Source organism: Carlito syrichta, unplaced genomic scaffold (genome assembly GCF_000164805.1).
Source record: "Carlito syrichta isolate Samal-C Ts95f unplaced genomic scaffold, Tarsius_syrichta-2.0.1 Scaffold307204, whole genome shotgun sequence".
Classification (NCBI taxonomy): domain Eukaryota; kingdom Metazoa; phylum Chordata; class Mammalia; order Primates; family Tarsiidae; genus Carlito; species Carlito syrichta.
The window spans coordinates 219,574-235,966 of NW_007251300.1; the positions used below are offsets into that span (position 1 = coordinate 219,574).

General features: G+C 40.0%; 1 protein-coding gene across 2 annotated transcripts; it reads right to left on the reverse strand.

Moving 5' to 3' along the window:
* Positions 1–1,564: 1,564 nt before the first annotated feature.
* NFYB (nuclear transcription factor Y subunit beta) lies at positions 1,565–13,190 on the reverse strand. 2 transcript variants are annotated; one of them, XM_021715584.1, is made up of 6 exons: positions 13,010–13,190; positions 10,768–10,898; positions 7,873–8,070; positions 6,257–6,338; positions 5,114–5,198; positions 1,565–4,739 (listed from the first exon to the last, which is right to left on the reverse strand). In XM_021715584.1, the coding sequence occupies exons 1-6, from the start codon at positions 13,101–13,103 to the stop codon at positions 4,694–4,696; spliced, it is 636 nt and encodes a 211-aa protein (XP_021571259.1). In that variant the 5' UTR covers positions 13,104–13,190; the 3' UTR covers positions 1,565–4,693. The 2 variants fall into 2 exon arrangements, with proteins under 2 accessions (XP_021571259.1, XP_008062316.1); XM_008064125.2 differs by having other exon boundaries at positions 1,575–4,739; positions 5,119–5,198.
* Between the last annotated feature and the right edge of the window lie 3,203 nt (positions 13,191–16,393).

Genomic DNA, 16,393 nt, shown 5'->3' on the forward strand with positions numbered 1-16,393 from the left:
AGGGAAGACCCAAATTATACCTTAAAGAGGCAAAGGCTGGGCTCGAACGCTCACACCTGTCATCCCAGGGCTTTTGAGAGACCGAGGCAGGAAGATTACTTGAACCCAGGAGTTTCAGACCAGCCTAGGCAACATAGCAAGACTTCATCTCTCTATAAAAAAAAATTGTACCGGTAAAAAGCAAAATTTTTGTCATGGTATCAGAATTTTATAGTCTCAAGTGTATTTCTGAAGATGGTAGAATTAACTGTTAACATGCAATCTGCACCCCTAAAGCTATGTTTCTACAGACAGTACCAGCACATACTTCACTGACTTTGACTCTTCCGCATGAACTCCGGCAAAGGAGATCTTACAATATGTTGCCTTTTACACGCAGGGCAGGAGACAGGCCCTGGAGTAAGGTCAGGGAATGCTGTTACTGTACCATTAGGCACACTTTTATCTGTAAAGGCGATGACCAGAAGCCAGAGAAGCAAATCCATGCCAGTGCCATCTGCAGCCTGATTTCCTTCAAACTGGGAACAAAAAGCACGGTATGGAAAGGTTTGTACAGCTGCCAGTATAAAGGCTGTGCTGCACATCTACTCTGATTTAGGTGGTGCCATCTTCTACAACTGGTGATTAGTACAAAGCTTTTACAAATGTTTGAGCACCTTTTCTGATGAAGTTGAGATCTGAAGGATGAATAAGACTCAGCTAGGCAGAGGGAAGAATTGTATGTCTGAGGTCATGGCAGGCAGATAGGGAGAGGCAAAGAATTTGGCAGAATCAGCCAAGATGAGACCAGGGTGGCTGGAGCATACCAAGTGAGAGGAAGCTGAACTTAGTAAAGTGAGCAAAAGCAATCTCAAATTAAAATGGAAATCTTCTAGGCCGGGTGTGGTGGCTCATACCTGTAATTTCAGCGCTTTGGGAGGCTGAGGTGGGAGGACTGCTTGAGGCCAGGAGTTCAAGACCAGCCTGGGCAAGATAGAAAGACCTTGTCTCCACACACACACACACACACACACAAAAACAACAATACATCTTTTTCAGACAGTGCAGTTCCTTGAAAAGCAAAGTTAGGGTTCCATTTTTTACTCATGAGCACACTAAACGACTTAATATGAGTTTAAGTTTAATATATACAAATCACTAACTTATATAAATCAATATATAAGTTGCCTAATTCAGGGAGACCAAAAATATGCATTTAAAATAGGTTTATGGTATAGACCCAGAGACCCCCAACCCCCAGGTCACCATCGCTCGCATTACCACCTGAGCTCCACCTCCAGTCAGGTAAGCGGCACCACGAGATTCTCGTAACAGGAACCCTATTGTGAACTGCACATGCAAGGGACCTAGGCTGCGTGCGTCTTATGAGAACCTAACGCCTGATGGTCTGAGGTGGAGCTGAGGCGACGATGCCAGTGCCGGGGAGCGGCTGCACATACAAATTAACGGCAGCAGTGAAGTTTGACTGCACAGAGACCCCCATAGCTCAAGTGCTTACAGACTATCAAAACCCTATCAGTCAGTGGCAAGTAAGTTGACAGACTTCAGTCATACAGCTGCATCTGGCGGCAGGCTTTAAATCAGAACCTGACATTTATTTTCGTTCACGCACGGCCCCACCCATTATTTACCATTTCCATCCACACCTCCTTTTTTAAATGAGTTGTAAAATTATTTCAATATATATTACAATGTAGTCATAATAGAAATGCAGTGCACAATCAATGCTACGCACTTGAATCATCCTGAAACCACCACTCCCGCCACCCCATCCATGGAAAATTGTCTTCCACGAAACCGGCCCCAGATGCCAAAAAGGTTGGGGACTGCTGGTATAGACCTTACCCAGTATCACTTATTTGAATGACTTAGTGTATTTTATCACAGAAAGCAACAAACATTGTCTTATTTTGGACTGCTGATACAATCTAACCACTTTCCTTAAGAGAAATACATATATATTTTAAAACCTTGCAGTGCAAGATTTCATTCTTGGCAAATGGTAGCAGCTATTTTGTTCACTTTACATGCCTCATTGCTATTGCTGTAGAAATCCTTTTAGTTGGGTCCTCATACCTATATTCAATTAGAATTTGTAAAGGTAACTGGTATTCCTAATTTAGCCCACCAAGGCAATCCAGAAAACAGGCACATGTCTTTGAGAAAAGGAAAACACTGCACAGATAGTACACTATGGGAGGAAAAGAAATACAGATAGCTTCAAACACCATCACATTGAAGGATATGACTTTAGGAAGGCAGCATTTAAAAATATACTCAAGCATCTCCATTATAATGAGTACTGAAGGGGACAGACAGAAGCTACCCAAGTACCTTCTTCTACCTGGAACGTACTCACTGAAACCCACTTTTCTCTTAGATACTCATAGAAACAGTATTTACAAAATTCTAAAATACACCTTTAGGTGAACAGAAAAGCATGCATGCTTAAGAAGTTCCAAGGGAGAAATGTGACATTACATGCACTAAGGGCCAACGAAGACACCAACACCAGGACGTCATGCGCCTGACACATAGGGAAGGTCCATCTTCTTTCCCGTGAGAGGAAGCCCAAATTGCCCGAAGGTGACCTCACTTTACCTAAGAGTCAAGTTTTAGCACCAGTAGCAAATTATTAAGTTCAGAAATTTGTTTTAGTATATACTGATTTAAATTTTAAAACTGTCAAGTTCCTTTTTTATCTTGATTCTTTATTCAAACATAACCTAATCTTTAAACTAATTCTAGAGAAAGAATCTGATAACCAAAGATCAAGGCTTTTATCAGTTATATAGTGACATACTGCCTGGATCAAGTGGAAGATGTTTCAAAAATACACCATATGTAAGTATCAGAAGCCTTAAAATTTTGCATATCTGGCAATCCAGCAATTCTCCTAAGAATGTAAGAAAAGAGTCATGGATGTACACAAGATTCTGTGAAGTGTTGTTTATAACTGTGAAAAGATGTAAATAGTCAAAATGTCCAATAGAGGATTAAATAAGTTAAGATTCAGTCATACAACAGAATAACAAACCAATAAAAATGATGCAGAAGACTATGCGTGACCTGGAAAAGATATTCACAGTATATTGTTAAGTGAAAAAAGCAGGTTACAAAACAGTATGCACAATATGAGCCCATTTTTTATAAAAATATACATATTTAGCAAAGTAAAAGGACAAATGATATTTATCAAAATATTAACACTGGTCATTTCAACATAGTAGGATGATTGTTGATTTGCTTAACTACGCCCCTCCTTTCTCCCAATTTGAATTTTCTATAATGAACATTATTTTTTAAATGGGGCCTAGGAGGTGAGGGAGTTATTAACCTCAACTTGGCCAAGAACGCCCCCCAAAGCCTCCTTCTGGCAAAGTACATGTTTCTGCTCAGCCTGTCCCTGGGAAACTGCTTTTACCTTATAAATCCGAGTGTCCTTCAAAGATGATATTCACTCAAACGTCCTTTTAGGCAAACTGTACAACAGCAATTTTTGATATTAAAACTTAAAAAAAAACCCTCAGGTTAATTAACACCAAAGAGAATAGATGAGAAAATAGAAGTCTTCACTTTTTAAAAGAGAAACAATCCAAGTACATACTACTAAATTATACAAAGTTACATATCTCAGTGTAGTTTATTGCAAAGGTCAAGACAGCACACTGGAAGTCCGCGGCTTCAGTTTCCCACTGCTCACAGCACTCACTCTTCTCTGTTCCATTCACTCACTGTGCAGAGGATCTGTGCACACAATGATGTCTGATGCTTCTTAGTTCCCATGTTTAATAGGAAACGTAACGTTTCAATTAGAAAGGTAAAATGAGGACATTTACATCAGACTATAAGACTCCTCTTCTGAAAGAGGACACGATAGTACTTGAAAATATGCTTTGAAAAAATCCTGTACAAATAAAAGGGGCACCATCTCAAAAGCGCTAGGACTAAATTAAACTTAAGTGAATTCCAACACTCGCAATAACGTAACTCAAAAACAAATCTAGTCTTAACAAAAGCTCCAGTAACTAAAACTACAGTAACAGGCACAATGAACAGTGTAAACACTGTTAATGGGCACCAAGTTTAATAGGGCAGACAATATTTGCTTCTGCATTCACACTTACTCAACTACATTTTTTTTTTTAATGGTGCTGCTTAAGCTATGAATGTTTTACCAAAAAAATTTTTTTAATAAATATGGCAAATGCTAAAAATCTAGCTAGGTTATCATGCAAGATACATAACCAAGACAAACTCAAATTTATAATAAAGGCAACTTGCATTCAAAATGAACACTACCCCTTATATTTTATTAAAAGGGCAAACATCATGAATTAACCCAGCTGCTTACTTGAATTACAAAAGTAACATGATTCAATATGAAAATAAGAAACTGTCTACAAATCTCTGACAGTAATAAATTGCAATATACAATGCATACAGGAGTCATACAGAGCAACAAACTCTTGTACAAAACAAAAATATTTTTAATACCTCTAAAATCCAAATTTTTCTTTAAAACCATTCATGAAAAAGATTCTCAAGTCAGAATTAACACCTCAATTAGCCAAGCATCAGGAAGCTACATTACAGCTAATAACGTACAAAGAGACATCTTTTCACCAGTCATTTTCCTAGATGTCTCTGTTCCAGAATCATACACTCTCGCCTCTCCACGCTCCCCATTCCATCATTTCTTCAGATCATGAAAACTGAATTTGCTGAACACCAGAAATCTATGATTAGAAAATTTAAATTGGGCAGAATTAAAGAAAAAAGGTTAAAAGTAACATATGCATATTATAAACATTCAGTGAATACAAGTAACAGGCAATGACAAATAAGTCCACTTCCTACTTCAGACCTCCCTCCACCCTACAATATTTCTTGTGAATCTCTCTAGAATCTTCTATGCAATATAAACATATGTTTGCATTTTTAACCATTAAGAGAATGCTATGTACATTGAGAAAACAATTTTCAATAACCTTCCTTATTTTATCAGGTTCTTAATATTACGTTGAAATTCACTACCTATGATTTAAAAAAAAAAAAAAAAATCAATGGATATAATCAATTTTTTAAATAGTTTAAAACACAAAGAAGGTACTGTACCTGTTGATATGATGTTGTATAAACCATAACATTTTGTTGTTGACCATCTGTGGTTATTAAGCCAGCTGGTAACTGGTTAGCTAAAAGACAAAAAAAAATTTTTTTTTTAAGTTAAAAAAGGAAAACAACTGCATTTACTTTCTTGGCCTGAACCTTAAGCTTGCGCCATTAATGTCTCATTACAATTCTGCCATTTATCAATGATGTAATTTTGGGCAAAATCATAAACCCTCTAACTTTCCATTTTAAAAAGAATTCCAGCCGGGCTCAGTGGCTCAGCCTGTAATCCCGTGCCTTTGGGAGGCTGAGGTGAGTGGATTGCCTGAGCCCATGGGTTCGAGACCCACCTGGGCAGCGAGACCTCATCTCTACAATAAATCAAAAATTAGCCAGGCGTGGTAGCACATGCCTGTAATTCCAGCTACTCGGAAGGCTGAGGCGGAAGGATCACTGGAGCCCAGCAGGTCGAGGCTGCGGTGGCCGGGAGCGGCCACTGCACTCCAGTCTGGGCAACAGAGTGAGACTCCAATGCCAAAAAAAAAAAAAAAAAAAATTCCCTAAAAGGCACATTTTTTTCTATTGCAGGTTTCAATTTTCTGAATTTTCGCCTCTCTAAAATGTACTTTAGCTAATTGTGCGTGTGTACAAACCTGTAGAAGGACTGGAGGAAGCTTCTGATTAATGGTTAGATTTACACCACACTGTGGCTTGGCTGGGAAACATATAACTTAGTAGCGAATATTTTACATATGAGAAAATAGGTATATATGAGAAATATACTCACTACAGACCTTTTATTTTGCAAATATGACCAACTCACCAAGGTTTTTTTTTTAAGCACAAGATTTATATTACACTCTACCATGCTTCAATATTCCTATCTCATGTGAACTGTCACCAAAAACGAACTCAGAACTACTGGTGAAAGGTTATCATGTCTGCAGAGCGCAAATTTTCTACACTTTATCACTCACTGACTTCAACTATATGGGCATGAACTAATAAGTACTATTTAAAACAGTGCTATGTCAAAGTACTCAGTGCTGACATTCTAAAAATACCACGACAGACATTTAGAACGAATCTAGAATGAATTGCGGCCAGCCATCTCCACGACTCGTGTCATAATGCTGCTTACTAAATGCCTCCTCTGTCAGCTCTTCACCAAGTCCATCTGTAGCTGTGACTGCTCCACCGATGCCCTTCTCTCCTTTCATGGCCTGGGCAAGGAAAACAAAAACCCAGACCCAAAAGTCATTGGTCTTCAAACGAAACTGTCTTCCAAATGAGAATGCTTGCTTATTGCCTAAAATTAGGAGTGTGTATTATTACACTAAAAAGAGTATTTATTAACACATCTGGTTAATTACATATGAAGAAGCCCTTCAAAATGCTAACTTTTTATATAAGTAGTAATCACTATAAGATAATGTCAGTAATGACCTAGAAAACATAAAGTATTTATGGATACAAACAAATTACTCTAATTTCACACCGCAAAAGGATAAGAGAACTCTACTTTATAGATAAAGAAGTCTGGAAAATACCATAAATATGCAGCTCATCAATCTACTACAAGTGTTCCAAGTTATCACTCAAGTACTCATATGGCTCTCGGCCAACTGGGCAGTACCACAGCAGTAAGCTGAGAGTCAAAAGTCCCTAATCAAAATTATGGTTTGGACCAACTACAAGGTTCTATGATACCCAAGACTTGGAAAAGTACTGTGAAGAATTTATACATTCTCTCCCCAATTCAATCATTCCATGCAGATATAATTTAAGGGGTTCCTGACACCAAAGACATTAATAATATATTGTGACAGCAGTGTGAATCTGACACCCAAGCAGAAATAAATATGCTGAACTCAGGCCAGGTGCAGTGGCTCACGACGGTAATCCCAGCACTTTGGGAGGCTGAGGCAAGAGGACTGCTTGAGCCCAGAAGCCTCAAGACCAGCTAGGCAACATAGCGAGATCTTGTCTGCATAATAAATTCAAAAAATTAGCCAGGCACGAGGGCCTGACCCTGTAGTCCCAGCTGCTCAGGAGGCTGAGGCCGAAGGACTGCCTGAGCCCAGGAGGTCGAGGCTGCAGTGAGCTGTGATCATGCACTGCACTTCAATCTGGGTGACAGAATAAGACCCTGACTCAAAAATAAGTAAATAAATAATGCTGAACTCCTCATTCTCAGAAAATTCACACCTGTAGGCAAAGAAAAACCTAACAGGAAATACAGAAGTCAATCAATAATAAGAAAGGGATATAATTGTAACTTCTCTTTATTATTTCAAAGGCCCAAAGCTTAGAGATGCTACCTCTTTTAAATTAACACTACCAGCAAGAAGTAACATTATCAAACACTGAACATTATTTACTTGGTCCTCTTAATAATTCTGTGACATGGGTACAATGAGCCTCTCGTTACAAAAGATGAGGAAACCAGAGCTTCCAGTCCTTAAGTCATCTGCCCATCATCACAGAATTTGCATCTGGCAGAGCAGGGATGCAGCCTCCAGGCCGTCTGCATCCAGAGTTTGGGCTCTTAATCATTACACAACTATGCTGGCGTGAGTAATTAACAAAGGGAAAAAGAAAAGACATACTGTTTACTACAACGGATTAAATACCTCTGGAAAATGTTACATAATTTGCTACAAAATGAATTTAGCAAATGATACTGTTAAAAAAGTTAACGTGAATGGTGCATCTTATTCTCTCAAAAGCATAATGGGAGACATTTCACTTACTTACCTCTCTGAATTTCTGAAGGTATAATTTCAGAGGCTCCACATAACTATCGAAGCCCAAAGTAGACATGGCAAAGAGAATATCTTCTCCATTGATTGTTTTCCGTTTCTCTTGGTGGCATCTTTCACTTGCCTCGGATGTTATAAAGCTGATGAACTCACTCACACATTCTTGAACACATTCTTTGGCATCTTTTGCGATCTGAAGAGAAAAATCATGTGTAAATTTGCAGAGAATATAGCCATCACATTCCTAACCACCTGCAAAAATGAAAAGGCTGTTCAGAAGAACACATCTTTCAGTTCATGACTATCAACCTTTAGTCCCTGAAATATAAGCTAGTAACAACACAAGGTATGCCATCAAAATTCCAACCCTCAGAGTCAGAATAAAAACTTGAATACAAGTGACAGAAGCCGTGACAACGAATGGCAGAAAACAATATATTTAGATTTAAAAGAGCACTCACTGGATAGTCCTACCACCTCATACAGGATGAAAACATGTACTAACCAAGTGCCCTAGAAAATCAAGCCCATCGTGTATATACTGTGAGCCACAGACTCGGGCACCTAGCATTTTCTGCCCTAGCATTTCCATGAACAAGAACAGCAGAAAAGGAGAAACAAAAACTCAAAAGCCAAATGCACATACAGCTTAGAAGAGAGTCGAATAATGACACACGGTGACTTTCTCATTATTGAGGAGACACAGTGTCAGTCACGGGATTTGAGTTGATTAAAAAGCCCGCCTAAAGAAGCACACTCCTGCCGCCTCATTCCAAAACAACCCTTCCCTTAAGGGTCTGGGGTCTGAAAACCAAATTCTCACAGATTAAGCAGGAAATCCCAGGGGTGCTTATAATAGGACCACTACTCAACATCCTTGCTGAAACACACTTCCACTTCCATGCCTGTTTTACTACTGGAGAAAGTAAACAAGAGTTGCATAAATGCAGTCGAGAAAGACAATACAATGTGAGCCACGTACATAATTCTAGATGTTCTAGTAGCTATGTCTCAAAAAAGAATTAATATATTTATTTTACTTACTCAATATATCCAAATTATTATCATTTAATATTATCTTTTTTTTTTTTTTGAGTCAGAGTCTTACTCTCACTCAGGCTGGAGTGCAGTGGCATGCTCACAGTCACCACGTCCTCAACCTGCTGGGCTCAGGTGAGCCTTCAGTCACAGCCTTCTAAGTAGCAGAACCACAGGCACACGCCATCATGCGCCTAGCTAATTTTTTAGATTTACTGTGGAGACGAGGTCTTGCCAAGCTACCCAGGCTAGTCTCAGGTAATCCTCTCGCCTCTGTCTCCCAAAGTGCTGAGATTACAGGCTAGAGCCAATTTTACAATGAGATATTTTAATTCTTTTTTTCATACTAAGTCTTCAAAATCTGATTCATTTGTACTTGCAGCCTCTTCAGGTCATCTGGTTATGTTTCCTGTGCTCCCAGCACACACACACAGCCCGTGGCCACGGTCCCAGCCACTGTAGGCCTTCGCCAACTAAGCAGTCATCAGCGGTTGTGTTTTTTTACCCTCAAAACAAGGAAGACTTCACAAATTGGAACTTCTAGGCTCAGGGATGTATTTCAGCAGTACATTTATTTGTAAGCCTTATTACTCTCCTAAGTACTTTTATAAACTATAATAAAATTATAGAAAAGTTACTATGCAATGGAAAATAATATGAAAGGTATGAATTTTAATTCAGACCAAGAGATGAGTAGTGACAGTGAGTTTTTTGTTGTTTTTTGAGTTGGGGTCTCATTCTGTCACCCAGGATGGAGTGCAATGTCATGATCACAGCTCACCACAGTCTCAAACTCCTGAGCCCTGGCTCCTCTCCTACCCCAGCTTCCCCAATAGCTGGGACAATAGGTGCTCACCACCACACCTGGCTAATTTTTTTTTTTTTTTTTTTGTAGAGACGAGGTCTCACTATGTTGTCTCGACAGTTTGGTCTCGAACTTCTGGGCTCAAGTAATCCTCTCACTCGGTTTCCCAAAGTACTAGGACTATAGGCATGAGCCAGTGAGCCCGGCCAAAAATGAGTTTTTAAAAGTTGTTATAAGACAAAACTACTTTAAAAAAAAAAAAGAACCAGCCAGTCTTGGTGGCTCAGCCTGTAAACCCGCGCTTTGGGAGGCTGAGGTGAGTGGATTGCCTGAGCCCGCGGGTTCGAGACCCGCCTGGGCAACTTGGCAAGACCTCATCTCTACAATAAAAAAACCAGTCAGGCGTGGTAGCACGTGCCTGTAATACCGGCTACTCAGAAGGCTGAGGCGGAAGGATCGCCGGCGCCCAGTGGGTCAAGGCTGCGGTGGCCGGGAGTGGCCACTGCACTCCAGTCTGGGCGACAGAGTGAGACTCCAACTCAAAAAAAAAAAAGAAATGTATGTTAACATTTATAATTATGTAAAAATAGCTATTTCTAAATATCAGAATTTTGGGGGGGATGTGGGGGGAAGTGAATCCTTACTATACCTCTATCAGTCCAAAAGGACCAAAATTTGCTGCAACATGGAAGTTAAAACTTCATATGACCAAATCTGGTAGTTCCAACAATGTACCTACCTAGGTCTAAAAATATTCTTTTTGGGGGTAAGAAATGTCTTATTTTAAAGATGTGGGGTACAATTCAGGGCACAAAAGACTCTTGATTCTATTTCTCTAATTCACATAAGGGGGAGCATTTGGGGACATGATGGAACCGAGGTGGAATACCGTTCGGTAAGTGGGTGTGTGGAGATGGAAGACAGATTTGACCTGCTGAAAGCCTGAAGGAGCGAAATCAACAGCTAGCTGGATTCATGAGCTAAGTATTCACACAGTGTTACAGTCCCTCCCCCCACAAAACCCTACATATATCTTCTCCATATTACCTTTCCCGTTTGAGGTATGGCATTTTTCATTATCCTAGCCACATTTGCAATTGGGAGATATATATCTTGTTCTCTGAAACTTTCTTTTGAACCATTTGTGTCTTCGTGATCATTCATGCTGTCCTCAGTATCTAAAGAAATAAAAATATTTCAGTGTAAAGTTTCTCATAATTTTTATTTTAAGACAGAAAAGACTACCTGAAATGACCCAGAATAAGAACCAGCTGGTTCACCTCCTGACCCTTTTTTAGACATCAGAATAGCAGTCCTCTTCCATTTGTGCAGGGTCAGAACTGAACTTATTCGTTAATTTCAAACCCCACAACTTAAAATACTTTTTTAAGTTCTTGTTTTTTGTTTTTGAAGACAGGGTCTCACTCTATCGCCCAAGCTGGAGTGCAGTGACGTGATCCTGACTCACCACAGCCTCAAACTCCTAGGCTCAAGTGATTCTTCTGTCTCAGCCTCCTAGGCAGCTGGGACTACAGGCATGTGCCACCACACCCAGCTAATTTTTGTATTTTTTTGTAGAGATGAGGTCTTACTATGTTGCCCAGGCTGGTCTCAAACTCGTGGGCTCAAGCAATTCTTCCGCCTCGGCCTCCCTAAGTGCTAGGATTACAGGCATGAGCCACCACGTGCAGCCCCACTACTTAAAATCCTCTTATCCTCAACTATGCCCACTAAAATGCTACCTGCCTATTCCCAATTAACACTCAAATAACATCTCCACAGCATTTTCAAAAGTGAGTTCTCCTTTCTTTTTTTTTTTTTTTTGAGTTAGAGTCTCACTCTGTCGCCCAGACTGGAGTGCAGTGGCCGCTCCCGCCCACCGCAGCCTCGACCTGCTGGGCTCCGGTGATCCTTCGGCCTCAGCCTTCCAAGGAGCTGGAATTATAGGCATGCACTACCACGCCCGGCTGATTTTTTGATTTCTTGTAGAGATGAGGTCTCGCTGCCCAGGCGGGTCTCGAACCCGTGGGCTCAGGCAATCCACTCACCTCAGCCTCCCAAAGGCGCGGGATTACAGGCTGAGCCACCGAGCCCGGCTAGAGTTCTCCTTTCTTAAAGTATTAGAAGTGCTTCTCTATGCCTTTTTTCTTATACATTTTATAGTTCTTTTTATTTCCCGTTAGATTTTTGCTGCTTGATGCCAGGGATCAGCTGTGCAGCTCCTAAGACTTGGTAAGTACCTTCCACAGAGGAGGTACTCATAAACAGTTACTGCACAACTTAGCTCTAAGACTTACGGACTATAACCTGTGACCTCAAATATTGCTACATTGAGAGGGTGTCTGCTAATCCAAAGTCAAGTTCATATAAACCTGTTTATGTAAAGTTTACATAAACATGTCTACATAAAGTTTCGATCAAATTGTACATAGAATGGAGAAACTGGATTGGCATGTGACTGCCCCAGTTGGATTACGAATATAACTAGTTTTTGAACAAAGAGACTGCAGGGATCTAACTGCTCCTATCCAAAGGGAGTTTTCACATTGTTTGGACCGAGATATAACTGAAGCTTTCCCAGTACCAAAACCTCCTTTTGTGACTGAATGCAGGATCTTGGAAGTAAACGCCCACTCCTCATCTATACCAAATAAATAAGCAAGGCACTTAAGTTGATTCCATTTATATTTGTATGTGTTTAACATGTTATCAAAATTAATTTACTTGAATCTCTATTTTAGAATGAAACAATTAACCTGCCCTGCAGGCATCTTCTAAAGATATATCTCAATTTTTCTTAATTTTACAAACCAAAATGCCACAAAAGTGAATTATTACTGATAGGCCAACATAAGACTGTCATTCTAATAACCGACATAATTCAAAGTTAAATGAAAACCAAAAATAAATCTGTACATAAGTAGAATAAATGTAATAGCTAGTCATTTAATTTACCCTAAACGACTATTTTATTTACTGTATGGATTGAGAATTTCTCATATTTAATACTTAAATAGAAAACTGATGACAAATTTTAAAAGAAAGTGTACAAGTTTTTTTTAAAGGTATACTACTTTTATATTAAAATTATTTTCTAGGACTCATCACTCTTTGGAAGACTATTTCTAATAAAAATAGCATGATGTGTCTTTTTAGACCTTTTCACTGAACTGTAACACGATTGCTCATTTTTCTGTAAAGACAAAAGTAACCTAGACCCCATATTAACAAGCTGTTCCTTCTAGCTTGTTTGTGCTTATGAGCGTGGCTCTGATGGTGGCTTTCTTACCGTCGTGCGGCTGTATAACATAGTGACTTCCTTCAATGTAACCTGCAGAGATCCCCAGCTGAGAAGCGTCTGTTGTGGAGCTGTCACCATCCATCTTAGGAGGAAAAAATCATTCTTTAGTACTCTTCAGTGAAAGTACCAACAAACAAAATAGTCAGTGCTCATAAACTGTCACAGGTTGGGTCAATTACATTTTTCATAGCCTTAAGCTTACTAAAACACTTATATTTCTTTTTTTTAGAGACAAAGACTCATTCTGCCACTCAGGTTAAAACACTATGGTGTTTGATGGTATAGCTCACTGCAGTCCTGAACTCCTGGGTTCAAGCGATTCGCTCACCTCAGCCTTCCGAGTAGCTAGAACAATAGGCGTGCACCAATATACCCAGCTGCTTTCTAAAAAATGTTTTTGTAGAGATGAGGTCTGGTTATGTCGCCTAGGCTGGTCTCAAACTCCGAACCTCAAGCAACCCCCCTGCCTCAGCCTCCCCAAAAGTGCCAGCATTAATATTTATGTTTCATTTTTTGTTTGTTTTTGTTTTTTGTAGAGACAGGGTCTCACTATGCTGCCCAAGCTGGTAAAGTGATCTTCCCAGCTTGGCTTTCCACTTATAGGCATGAGCCACCACACCTGGCCTAATATTCATATTTCTCTCTTTTTTTCTTTTGAGTCACTGTCTTGCTCTGTCACCCAAACTGGACATCATGGCTCACTGCAGCCTCGAACTTCTTGGCTCAAGCAAACCTCCTGCCTTAGCCTCCTGAGTAGCTGGGACTACAGGCGTGTGCCACCATGTCTGGCTAATATTTTAATTTTTTGGTAGAGACAGGATCTTGCTATGTTACCAAGGCCTTGAATTCTTGGCCTCAAGCAGTTCTCCTGCCTCAGCCTCCCAAAGTGCTAGGATGACAAGTGTGAGCCACCACACCCAGTCTTATACTTCTTGATTTGGAAACTATTCTACAATGTGCCAATTAGTCAAGGTTTTCCTATCTATCTTCCATAAGTGATTCTACAGTCCCAGCTACTCAGGAGCTGAGGCAGGTGCACTGCTGAAGCTCAGTAGTTCAAGACCAGCCTGGGCAACATGACAAAGACTCTTGTCTCCAAAGGAAAAAACAATCAGCTTCGTCATCGACGGGAAGTCACCCATCTTCATCCCTTGCAGCTCTCCTGCTGGAGTCTGACTTTGCTATGCAAACCCTCTTGCTCCTCCTGCAAACCTCCTTGGGTGCTTCACAGAGGTTCCAAAACAGACAATGCATCCTTTCAAACTGTGGCTCCCTATGAGCGACACAGGATTCCCTGAGCAACTCTGTACCCATGCAACCCAAAAGTACACCCACGTTTTGAATGAACCCATCGCCTCTGATTCTAGTCAAAGCTCAACTTTCTCCCCCGAAAAAAAAAAAAAAATTTCTGACTCTTTACAGTAAAAAAGGATGGGTCAGGAAAATTGGAATCTGGATATAAAGACAGGAAATTTACAGCCACAGAAGAGAATGAGACTTCAAATGACTACTTTTAAAAAAGTGTGCTTAATTAACTTCGCTTAGAGCAAAAAAATTCCGAGACAAAATCTGAAAAAAAGGTTAATCATAAGCCTTAAACCAACTCAATTCAGCAACAAGACAGGCTTTAAGCTTTGCAAATATTACTACTCACAACACTGGTCATCTGAAAGTAAAACTATTTAAAAGCATTATCTGAATAAAAAGTGCAGCAAAAATTAAGTGTAATTCACACATACTTTCAGGCTTAACAAAGTGCCACTTGATGCTTTATTAAGGCCCAGGACCAAGCACCAAGTCCATGTAATTAATTGCAGTCTTTCAGTCCTTATATAACATGTCGTCCTCTCCATCTCTGTTGGATTTTTATCTGATATTAAAATACTGGGCTAGTTTCCAAGTCTTCAATAACATGACATTTATTTCATGCATCTGTTGACTATGATGTCTGATTTAACTGTAGATAGAGATACATTTCCATAATTTACATGGTTGTTTTAAGGAGATAGAAAATAAAATTTATATGCCTTTAATAATTTGTGAAAGCACAGGTACTTATTTACTGAGAGTTTTTAGTGACCTGGTTCCCACTCTCTTACTTGATCTCCTGAAAACACGCATTCCTGCCAGTTAAATATACTTCAAATAAATTGGAAATAACAATACCACCCTCCCCATCTTACACTGACATAAATGAATGTGAAACATTGCCCAAAAATAAAATCCTACTTTGATTCTAAAATGCTAACAAGATGCAGGGCAAATGGTCTCCAACGGACATGATGATGGATTTATTGCAGCCATGTGCAAATGGACAACCAGGACAGCTGTGAGATGACTAGGTTTTACAGTGACCCAAGGAAGATCAAGGTGCAGGAGACAGGACTCAAGTGGTTGTTTCAGAACCTACAACTGCAAACAAAGCTTTTTTTGGCAGAGCGAGGAAGGAACAAGTAACAAAAATTATTTGCCGAATGAATGTCCACAGGATACCATAAGTCTTTTAAAATTAGCTGATGAGCAGGACACTGTTCAAATAACCAGGGGGATTGGGAGAGGAACTAATTTATACATATAACACAAAGTATTATTAGAGGCAACAAGTTTAAATGGTATAATCTTGCCATGCACTGGAATTAGCAGCAAGATTATCATTTAGACTAATAACATTAGCCTCTCTAAACCTCCGTCTTCTAAAAATGAAGACAGAAGTATTTCATAGCTGTCAGAATTAAATCAAGCCCAGAAAGCTGCTGGGGACAGCCTTGGCACGCAGCACAGCCCGCAGACATGGGCGCTCATCTTCCTTCTTGACGCGGAGCCACACGTCATCTGCTCAAGGGTGTGTGTCTTTGGTTCCGCACGTTTCAGCTTTCTCTCGTTTCACACCTTCTGGTTTCCTCTCCTCTCTCTTTCTACCACTGAAATCCCATTCCAGAATTCAGTCCCAGTGTTCTCTCTCCTGGAATCTTTCTGATTTATCTCCTTATGCAATCCAAAAATGAATGTTCCCCTCTTTAAAGCTCCATGGCTCTTAGTACCTCTCATTCAACACATCAGCAGCCTCATCTCTGACACAATATGCTACCACTCTCCTACATATAAGAAGTGATGGAAAAAACTTGCTAGCTACACCCCTGAGGTTTCTTCTAAGTCTGAAATCACCTATCAAGATTTCGAAAGCAGAATGTAGATTGTAGCCAGCCAGCCAGTCCACAAATATTTACCGTGTGAGCACTGAGCATCTATCAGGTTCCTGCCATGTGCTGCTCACAGCTGTCAACAACACAGACAAGGTCTCTGTCTTCAGCTTGCAAAGAAGATAAACGTTATGTAACCAGGGTAGGGGCAGTGTGAGGGGGTGGAAAGCAT